The sequence below is a fragment of the Neomonachus schauinslandi genome, chromosome 3 (assembly GCF_002201575.2).
Source record: "Neomonachus schauinslandi chromosome 3, ASM220157v2, whole genome shotgun sequence".
Classification (NCBI taxonomy): Eukaryota; Metazoa; Chordata; class Mammalia; order Carnivora; family Phocidae; genus Neomonachus; species Neomonachus schauinslandi.
In genome coordinates, this window is record NC_058405.1 from 31,323,205 (window position 1) to 31,334,513 (window position 11,309).

The window sequence follows — 11,309 nt, forward strand, 5'->3', positions numbered from 1 at the left end:
TTTTCAAAATATTCTTTGGCCTATGCTTTTTCAAAAGGAGTTATTTTTTATTCATTTTTAAATTAGCACCTTTATTGTACAAGAAGATTATTAAGTTTATGTTTTTGTACTTTAAATATCTACTAGGAAAACCACAGACAACCAAGGAAAAGGAAAAGGTCAACAGTTTGGAACATTTTTCTTGCAAAGGAAAAAAATGGGTAACATCTTCAACTACTGCCAAATGGAGTAAAGAAAACAAAAACATCGAACATTATTGCCATCAAGTATAGCAAAAAAAAAAAAACTCCCAAGATTTTCATGGTCATTCTCTATTTGATCACAAAGTGTTATTCTAGTCTGGTAAAGATCTTGTTTTTAAAGAGTAGAAGAGTGGTTACCAGGGGGCGCCTGGGTGGCTCAGTCGGTTGAGCATCTGCCTTTGGCTCAGGCCATGAGGATCGTGCCCCTCATCAGGCTCCCTGCTCAGTGGGGAGCCTGCTTCTCCCTCTCCCGTTCCCCTGCTTGTGCTTTTTCTCTCTCTTTCTCTGTCAAATAAATAAATAAATAAAATATTTAAAAAAAAAAAGAAGAAAGAAAATAGGTTGCCAGGGTCTGCACGGTGGGGGAAATAGGGTGAGCTTGATAAAAGAGTAGTAACTCTCAGTTACAAGATGAATAAGATCTGAAGATCTAATGTATAAAATGGTAACCACAGTTGATAACACTGTATTGTATACTGAAATCTGCTGAGAAGAGAACTTAAGTGTTTTCACCTAAAAACAGAAGAAATACAGCGGTCTCCTCCTTATCCTCGGGGAATACATTCCAAGACCTCCAGTAGATGCCTGAAACCATGGATAGTATCAAATCTGACATATACTATTTTTTTTCCTATGTACACATACCTACCATAATACTTAATTTATAAATTAGGCACAGTAAGAGATTAACAGTGACTAATAACATAGAATTATAATAATATACTGTAATAAAAGTTATCTGAATGTGGTCTCTCAAAATATCTTACCCTTTTTCTTGTATTTGATGGGAGATGATAAAATGCCTAGGTAATGAGATGAAGTGGTGAATGATGTAGGCATCGTGAGGTAGCCTTAGGCCACTATTTTTTTCTGACCATACGTCAGAAGTCGAAAGGAGGATCATCTGCTTCTGGATCCTGGCGCAGGGCGGGGGTTGTTAACTGAAACCTCAGAAAGCAAAAACCAGGATAAGGGGGCACCACTGTATGTGGGGTGATGGACAGGTTAATTGACTCAACTGGGGGACTCCTTTCACAATATGGATGTGTATCAAATCGATGAAAAAAGATCTTTATAAAATTAACATTTGTGAATTTCTGGCTACAATTTAAAGCTAAAACTTGGGGGAAATGATGTAAAAATAGCTTAATCATAGTGATAATATAGAAAACTCTGTAACACCGTCCTGTAACCTCCATTTTATTCCAAAATACGGTTTCACCAATGTGTAAACATGCACAGTTTTACCATAAGTAATTTGTAATACAGAAATAATTTACTGTTGATTAGGTCTTCTGGGATACTTCCCTTTTGAGGGCTCATAAAGAAATAGTTCTTCTTGGGGCGCCTGGGTGGCTCAGTTGGTTGGGCGACTGCCTTCGGCTCGGGTCATGATCCTGGAGTCCCGGGATCGAGTCCCGCATCAGGCTCCCTGCTCAGTAGGGGGTCTGCTTCTCCCTCTGACCCTCACCCCTCTCATGCTCTCTCTCATTCTCTCTCTCTCAAATAAATAAAATCTTTAAAAAAAAGAAATAGTTCTTCTTGTATTCCGTCACTGAAACAGAACTTAACAAATACCACACCCTGAGATATGGTGCAGATAGATACCTGTGCTAATACCAAACCTCCTACAATGAATTATTTCATGTCTGTTTCTTCTTGACTTCAGCAATGTTTCCTATGCCTCTTCCCTTAATACTTGTTGCCAAAGGAACACATGGGTGTGTCAGTTTCTATGTTCTTGCCAGTATCCCAGCTGTTTTAACCTCTGCAGGAAGAACCAGAGGATCTGTCCTTCTACTATCTGCAAAAGACACCTGTAAACATTTATCCTTGTGGTATGCTTATGTAGTATGTGAAGGGCAGATTGAATCTTGACTTTAAACATCACTGACAAATTCACAGAGGTTCTTCTTCATGCTCTTCATGCTTCAGGCTGTGGAATGCTAAGTAATGCCCCCATCCTAATCTCTTCATGCTTAGTTTTTTTTCCAATCTTGCAAGGTGATGCCACAAGTAAACGGTAATACATCAGAACATGCCAACTGAGGGCACCGTCGTCAACCCCTGCACGGTGTGGAATTCCCAGCCAGCCCTCGGATACTTCATGGTTTTTGTGCCACACGTGATTAACAGACAGAAAGACAGGCATGGGTGTGTCAACCCTTCTCTGAACTATTACAGAAGCTTAAAGTTTTTCTTTTGAAACATACAACGTAAATGAGTATAATATATTCTTTCTACAACACAGTGGATCGGGGCGCCTGGGTGGCTCAGATGGTTAAGCGTCTGCCTTCGGCTCAGGTCATGATCCCAGGGTCCTGGGATCGAGCCCCGCATCGAGCTCCCTGCTTGGCGGGGAGCCTGCTTCTCCCTCTCCCTCTACTGTTCCCCCTGCTTGTGCTCTCTCACTCTATCAAATAAATAAATAAAATCTTTAAAAAAAAAAAAACACAGTGGATCATCTTGCTTGCACCTCATTTTGGAGACCACTCCCACAAGAAATGCTTCGTGAACTAGAAAAGCAGGCAGTGTCCAAGTCATTGGAACCACCATCAGCCCACTGAAAATTAAGTCGACTGAGACTACAAATGCCATTTTATTAATCTTTTAGTGATGAGCACACATGTATAATTTGAGAAAAATATTTTTTGTCAGAATCATCCTAATACACTCCCTTTAAAGTGGCACAAGGGAAAGATATTAATTCCTATGTGTAGTTGGTAAATAGCAAAGTGGCTGTGGAATGCTCAGTAATGCCCCCATCCTAATCTCTGGAACCTGTGATTGAGTATGGGGGTGGGGGGAAGATGACCTTTTGCTAATAGAGCAGACATGTTGACCATGGGAGTGACATATTTGAAGAGAAGGGATGGATGCTAAAGCAGAATCCTGGATAGGTTGTACTGCATAGACATCCAGGCCATTGATCAGATGGGGAAGGGGACACCCCAGATGATGCCACCATGTAGGGCTAACCAACTAGAAAGCCCAGAGAGGACAAGAGGGCTGCAGTGACCTTTGGCATAGAAACCAGGGGGAACAAAGTGATCCACAGGTCCACCACAGGGCCATGACTCTGGGGCTGTAAGTAGATACTAATTTCAATGACAAAAATGTTAATTTTCATAGCTGAACCTCGCGGTATGAAAATACCGCATTTGCTCTCATGTCCCTAATAAAACTGGCACGTAGTGAGTACTCAATATTAACGCTTGTTAAGGTGAACTCAGGTAGTGAGAGAAGCTCTTTCCTGTCTTCTCTCCTCTCTGCTCCCATCTGGCCTCCTCTGCATCTAGGAGCTAGATTCCCCAGACTAGAACTTACACATATTCAGAATGAAGGCATCATGTCCGTCTAAAACCTCGTTATACCTCTGAACTTGAAACTGCCACCAACTTGGCATTTTATGACTAAGGGATTGTAGGGAGCTCATCTGATTTGGAGGCAAGAAATGGATTTAAGAGCACACACAGACTTCCTCTGGCCATCTTTGACGGATGTTTTCCTGCTGCCACGGAACAGGTCAGAAAGGTGAATGAGCTTCTGACAAATAAGAGGAACTCTCTAGTTAGCCTGAAGTGGCAACAGGCAGATCAATGCCTCACAAGCAGGTCTGTGACACTGAAGTCATTACGGATCTAATAAGGCATTTTAGCTTGAAAAAAAAAAAAAAAGGAACAGCAAGTAGCATGCAAAAATATGTAAGCTAAAAGCCTAAATTAACCTAGAAAACACTGCTGCATTGTTTTCTTGATTTCTGCCAGGCCTCTCCTATGGAATGTTAAATAAATCCTATTTTTTCTCTAATCTAATTTTAATAGCAAGATGCTTTAATAATCTTCCACAAGATTGTGTTACAAAATTGGTGTTGAAAATACTGTCTTGCCAGTACTTACCAATACTTACCAGGAAGAGCTTTGAGGATCTTGAATAGTGAAAGCACTAAAAAGCTTCACACAGAGTTGTCAAATAGAATCTTCAAGAGAGTTAGGGGGTCAACTGAATGTGTTAAACGATATCATGGGATTATAGGATATAAAATCAATAATCTTAAGAAGCTTAAAATTTAATCATAAAAAGATGAGTATTTAACCCATGGTTTCCTTTCATGAATTTTTATCTAAGAAACTTGAAAAAGTATGAGAGTATTTTGCACACTTTTATATAAACAAAGTATTCACAAATTATCCAGTTTCCCAATTTTTCACCTCATCGCCACCATGAACTAATCTTTTATATTTGCTTGAACAGATTAAATTTTCTATCAACTACTCCCTCAAATGGGTCCTTTTTGGATATGATAAAAGGAAATATTCTCATTCCTCCCCCTGTGTCTTCTGTATTGTTCTTTCAGAAACTCACTGACAGGTTTTAATTATGAATGCAAGACAGGGTCTTGCACAAAGCAAATACTCCATTTTCTAGGGAATTCACAAAGGCTAACAATAGTACATGTTGTGGACGACTCCCCAACATTTAATCATACTCCAATCAGCAACTGCATGATTTGGAAGTTGGACTCTACTTAAGGGGGTCATGATTACCAGAGGATAGGATTACCCTTGTTTCAAATATAGGCAAATAACCTAAGCCCAGCCAATGAGGAGAGAGGTTTTTCTAAAGGCTTCTGGAAAATTTCCCCTACCCACTTAAGAGCAGTGAGGAGTCAGTCTCTCTTCCAGTGCATATGAACGAGGAAGCATGAGGCCTATCAACCATCTTGTAACCATGGTAGTAACTACCCTTGGGATGAGGCCACCCTCATGAATGGCCAAACAGCCTCAGATCAATGATATGGGTCTTTGATGACATTATTAAACTGCTGAATGAATCGACCTTCTGGACATCCTCTCAGGTGAATAAATAAACTTTAATTTGATCAGGCAAATGAACAAACAATGGACACCATTTTTTCTATTTAAACCCAGCTACCTTTAGAGACTTCAGTTCACATGTCAACTTCACAGTATGTCTAAAACAGAGCTCATCTCTAGCAACAGTATCCACCTAACCTGCCCAAGGTTGAGGTCCCAGAGCTATTCTTTCAATACCGTTTAGGTCTTGTCCCATTTCGGGGTCATGATCTCTCACCTTATTCCTTCTTGTGGTCTCCCCACCCTAGGCCAGACCCTCAGAGCATTATGGGTACACTACCACACACAGACCATCAAGGGATCTTCCCATTCCTCTGTAAGACAGGCCAAATGGTGTATGGCTTTGATGGGAATGCAAAGTAAGGAAACAAACTCTGGGAGTTTGGCCTCCACTCAAATGGTATTTTGTTCCTTCTACATGATCTGCTAAGATTGTGTCTGCTCTGAAAGATGCTGTTCAAATATCAACTCTGCAGGGAAGTCACTTCTACTCCCTTAGTGTAAAGGCCTCGTGGCCTCTCACACTGGGTACAAAAGTCTTGTGGGTATGTGCTCCTCTTCTCCATAGGAGAGTAAGGATTGCTCTGTATTCATCAAATATACTCCCAGCACCTACGTGCTTTATGACAAGAATCCTGAAGCTGGCTTTTCTCCTGTCTCATACTCATGGATATTAAGGACAAATTAGGGTTTTTTAAGGCTATTTTTACTGATATGACCTGGGACCTATATTAACATGCGTTTAATCCCTTTTCCAGATTGCAGGGATGGAGGTTAAAGTAGAATCCCAGCCCTGCCATATCCTATTAGACCTGTTCCTCAATTCTAATAGGCAGGGCTGACTACTCCATTTGTAGTCCTCGGAATCCAGATCATTTTTACTTTTTTTTTTTTTTTTTTTGGTAGTTCTCACCCTGTGATATAAATGAAAATTAGGTAAAAAGCCACAAGTATATTCTTGAATAGAATAAACTTTCATGCTACTTTCCTTTCTGCATTTAGCACTGCAGAGGTTCCAGGCTTCTCAGGATTCCATCCTTGGACATCTTCTCTAGTTATTCAGAAGCCAGGGGAGGTCTTCCCAATTCTCAGCTTAGGTTTTATCTATATCCTGATGACTCTACATTCATCTCTCCGGCCTGACCCCCTGAACTCCAGACTTGCATAGCCAGTTGCCTACTCCACACTGTCATTAATCATCTATAGACTGTTCCACCTTACCATGTTTGAAAACCAAACTTCTGATCTCCCCACCCCACCACCCCAAATGTGTTCTACCCACAACCTCATCCATTTCAGAAAATGAAGATTCTAATTTTCAGCTCCTCAAGACAACACTTTAGACTTTGACTCTTCCCTTTCTCTCACAATTCATCCAACCCGTCATCAGATTGTCAGCTTCACCTTCAAGACACAAACACACACTATCTCATCTGCCCACTCCTTGTTACCTCCCCTTCCCCTACCCTGCTGAAGAAAACATCTTCTGCCTGGACAATTTCAGTAGAGTCCAGACTCGTCTCCCAGCTTTAACTTTGCCCTTCTGTAGTCTGTTGTTCACACAGTGGTCTGTAGTCCTTATAAAATGGTAATTCATTTCCCTCCTCTGCTCAACCCTCTAATATCTCCCTCTCTCATTCAAAGTAAGAGCCAAAGTTCTGGAAGAGTCTGCTGACCTGTGCCCTCCCTCCCCATATCTCCCATCCTCTTTCTCATTCTGTTCCAACCCCATGGTGGCTTCTTGAACACACCAAATATTCTACCCTAAGACTTCTGCACATGTGGTTGTCTATGTCTGCCATGCTTTCCCCTCCCCTGTAAGGTTTGCTCCCTCATTCCTTCAGGCTTTGGCTCAAAGGTCAAAGAAGCAGCCTCTGACAACCCTTTGTAATTATAAAAAGCACGGCCAAACTCTCGTTGCCAGCACTTGAGTATCCTCCTTAACACTCTGCATCACTTCTTCTTCATGACCCTTATCATAGGTTACATTTTCATGCCTTTCTTTATCTTTCTCTCTCCCAACTAGAAATCTAAGCACAATTAAAAGCAAGACTTCAAATTTCTGTGTTGTTCTATCTACAGTGCCAAAAATTGCCAGGGACATAAAGTATGAATAAAAAATATTGAATGACTGCCTCTTTCCTTGTTCCTAGATGAGGCAACACATACTCACGGGTTATACAGAGGTCCCGTAGAACCAGCGTCTTAGAAGAAAACCTCTGAAAACCGTCCTAACAATTTGTACTAACAAAATTGTCATCACTGAGCAAGATAATGTGAGAAACACTAGAAAAAAGTCCTAAGAACATACTGAGAAGAAAAGTCAACAGAAGAGATGAAAAGACAAGAGGCTTAGATGAAAAAGACTAAAAGAAAAGATGTTGGATCAGAAAACTAAAATCACCACGTATGAACTAAAGCTTGCACTAGAGGCCTGAACAAGTGGAATTAACAAGACAGAAATTGAAGCAGTGGTTTATTTATTAATTTTTATAGCTACTACATATTGAGGGCAACTGCACGTCAAGCAGACGACAAGGCAACAGAAATTCATTTTGGTGAGCATGCACGGAAATGGACAAGCCCACATACTGTTTGTGGGATCTAAGCTGGTGGCAGCTTTGGCTGGAAGCCACTTTGGCAGTATGTACCATGACAGCTTTAAAAAGGCATATTTTAATCTAAGCTTATATTCTGAGGCAGTAATCTCATATCTATAAAAATATAAAGAAATAAGATATGAGTCCATCACAGGATTTAAATGAGAAATATGTTTATATGGATATAGCTAATCATATTATACATATTAAAATGTTCATTAGAAACAGTTGAAATACACCCAGAATTATCAACTAAACATTAAAAGCACTAAACAATGGAGCACTATGCAACTATTAATAAATAAATAGAAACGATTTTAAGAACACAGAAAAATTCACAATCCAATGCTAAGAATACAGGGTAAATAGAGAATGAGTTCAAATAGAGCTCTTGTCTTTGGAGTTTGGGAATTGAGAGTTATATGTATGCTTTGGGGCATTTGATCAATTTTCTTCAATGAGCACATTCTTTTTTTTTTTTTTTTTTAAGATTTTATTTTTAAATAATCTCTACACCCAGCATGGGGCTTTTTGAAATTATAACCCTAAGATCAGGAGTCGTATGCTCCTATCTCCTGAGCCAGCCAGGTGCCCCAATAAGCACATTCTTTATTTCAGATTATTAAAGTAATAAGTACTAAAAAACAAAAGCAAACTAAATTTTTAATTTTCTCCTGTATTAGAGCTTCTTATTTCTAACTGATTCCAAATACAGTTCTCATACCCTAGAATTATCCATTCTACTTTCACTGTTATAAAGGATTCATGCAAGTTGATATTTTTGCTCAAAACATGCTAAAGTTTTGTATTCTTGCTTCACCATTCCAGATTTTTAAAACAAGGTACATTTGGGTTTTTTTTTCTCTATAGATTTTCTAAACTCACTGCTATTTTCCTTTATCACTGGGGAAGCAGAAGAATAAAGATTTTATCCAAATGATCCAACAATTCACCACTCATTTCACCTCTTACCACAGAAGTGTACAGCATTCAGAAACAACCTTCCATCAAAAATAAAGTTCCTAGTGAAATTTTTCAGTAAAAACAATATCAAGATTATGGTGATAATTTCATAGGTAATCACACATATCCAACTTGTCATACTGTACGGTTTAAATATATGAATTTATTTATATGTCACTTTTTATCTCAGTAAAGATGCTAAATAAAAAATATCAACACAAGTTTAATACTGAAATGGGATTAAAAGGTCTGGGAGGTAGACAAACACATACACACACACAGAAGAAAAAAGAGAACCAGTCCTTAATGCATCAGCAAGTTTATTTACAAACACAGTGGAACAGAAAGGCTTATTAGTTCCTGGAGAAAACTTTTGGTATACAAACCATGATGATTCTGTATTAATGAAAAGCAGCAGCTTTCTATTGGGCATTGCTTAGTGATCATTCTGGTGAAGAAAATAGAGATCCCCTCATCAAGCAAATAAAATGTCACATATGCTAAAAAAATTTTTTTAAAAAGCACAATATTACATAGATGAAAAGAAGGACACAGAAAGCAAATTTGTGGGTAGATTTTAGTGAAATTTTCTATACGGCTCTGCATTAATTTAGTATACATTACAATAAACAGAGCAAACACAATTATATATTTATATTAACTATTTCAAATAATGTTTCAGAACCTTTTTAAAAAAAAAACAATAAAATAACCCTCTTCAAAACACCACTAGAAAGTCAAACTAGATCAATATCAGCATCAAAAATATTTTGAAGTTCTTATTTTTCCCTTGTGCTTTTAAGATGTTGAATTCAAAAAGTAAATACTGCACTTCCCCCCCCACACACACAGAATCACCTTCTTATAAATAAACAACAACAAAAATATAGGTTCTACCAAGACTATAATGCTCTGATGTAATCTAGAGAGGCAAAAAATTAAAAAAAAAAGAAGTGTTATCCTTTTCAAAAAAAGAGCAAAAATGACATACAACACGTATTTATAGATCTACATCAGGAGCAACCACCTCTTCTTCTATCTGCAACAGTGCTTTCGTATGGAGGCTTACATCACATGGCGGTTGGCCGTCCAGCTGATCAGGCAAGGAGAAAAAAAGAAAAGTACTTAGGATAGAGAAATACTTAGATATTGCCGCCCGGGGTACATAGCAGTAATCACTCAGAGAATGGCCCCGTGAGGTAGAAGAGTGACCTGTCACTCACTTAAGATAAAGCTAGGCAGATCACAGCCTCGGTTCTAGAATCCTTTCTTTGCAAAAATGAAGTAAACATAAACTGCTGATACAGAAATAAGTTACACTCAACTCTCTATTATTTGTACTGGAGGAGAGAAAAGGCATGGGCAATTTTCCCCTGAAGATTCCAAAAATCAATTCTATTTGGCTTGGGAATTTGATTCAAGAGAGAAAAGCGCACACACATACACACACTCCCGCCATTACGTGTCCAGCCTTGCCACTCTCCAACCTCAGTGGTCGTATCCAGAAAAGGACCGGACGCCAGGGAGCGAAGGTTCACAACCCGCTGACAGATAAAAGAGAGCTGACTGGACTGAAACCATTTTCAAAGCACTCTTCACATAAAGGGCCATGTAAATACCTCAGAGCTCAAAAGCAAATGGTTTTGCTAATACCACTTGTAACATCCTTTCACAATAAGGAAGAAACACATGTTACCAGCATCAAGGTTCCAAATATCAACAGCAGTAATGGTTGTCTTTATGTGGCTATAAACGACATGCAATCTATCGGAGCTATCCTCGGTTTTATAACACACAAACAAAAACATGCTTACACAAATTAGCATGTGAAGTTTTTGAAAAACTCAGTTTTCCCAAAAAGGACACCGAAACACCATAAAATCAGAATTCATGTTCTCCTTTTAAAAATATTAATCATACTAATATATGCTTATATAGTAACAAAGCATAAGCTATTCTTTACTACCTTTTTCAAACCACTGTTTTTAAAGTTGGTCATGTTCTAAGTCACAGAAACAAAGCCCACTGTGAAGTAACAAAAATCAGCTGATAATGAGGGACTGATTCTTAGCCAAGAAACAGAGTACAGTCTACCCAGAAGGATCATTTTAAACTGTCTGTTTGGGTTTGTTGATAGCCTCAAGTCATTAGAAGTGTCTTCTAATGGATGCCGTCCTGACTCAGGCAGCTGTCCCTCTCCAACTCCTTGGCCCCTCAACCCTCCCGAGAGTGGCTGAAGTCTGGAGCGCTGACCCGCTCACCACACCTGCTTTGAAGGGCGGGACACACGAAGCTTCCTAAAGCCTGGAATTCTAAGGCAGGGAGCTTGAGGGGGACATGGCTGCAGATTCAGGGAAATGCATGGGAACCCGTGGTCTCCTTAAAAGACAAGAAATTTTCTCCCTGATTTGCTCTCTTACATTTGAATCTGAGATAGCAGTCGTTGCAGTAGAGTTGGTGGTTTCTGATTCTGACTTCGGCTCCTGAGCTGGAGCCTCCGAGATGACACTCACAGGCCACACACTGAGGGACAAGAAAGAACCACCACAATCAGTCAGCTGGAGAACCCTCAGGGCACTCCCGGGTTGGAGCAAGGCAGGGAGAAAATTTCTTGTCTTTTAAGGAGA

The 11,309-nt window shown here is 39.4% G+C and overlaps 1 protein-coding gene across 4 annotated transcripts in view; it reads right to left on the reverse strand.

Moving 5' to 3' along the window:
• Nucleotides 1-8,819: 8,819 nt before the first annotated feature.
• LMO7 (LIM domain 7) overlaps nucleotides 8,820-11,309 on the reverse strand; it is a 93,758-nt gene continuing 91,268 nt past the window's right edge. For all 4 annotated transcript variants that reach the window (XM_044913154.1, XM_044913157.1, XM_044913155.1 and 1 more), the window contains 2 exons: nucleotides 11,103-11,205; nucleotides 8,820-9,775 (listed from right to left, as the gene is read on the reverse strand). In XM_044913154.1, coding sequence (XP_044769089.1) covers nucleotides 9,683-9,775; nucleotides 11,103-11,205 — 196 coding nt within the window. In that variant the 3' untranslated portion in view covers nucleotides 8,820-9,682. The remainder of the gene's footprint in view (nucleotides 9,776-11,102; nucleotides 11,206-11,309) is intronic.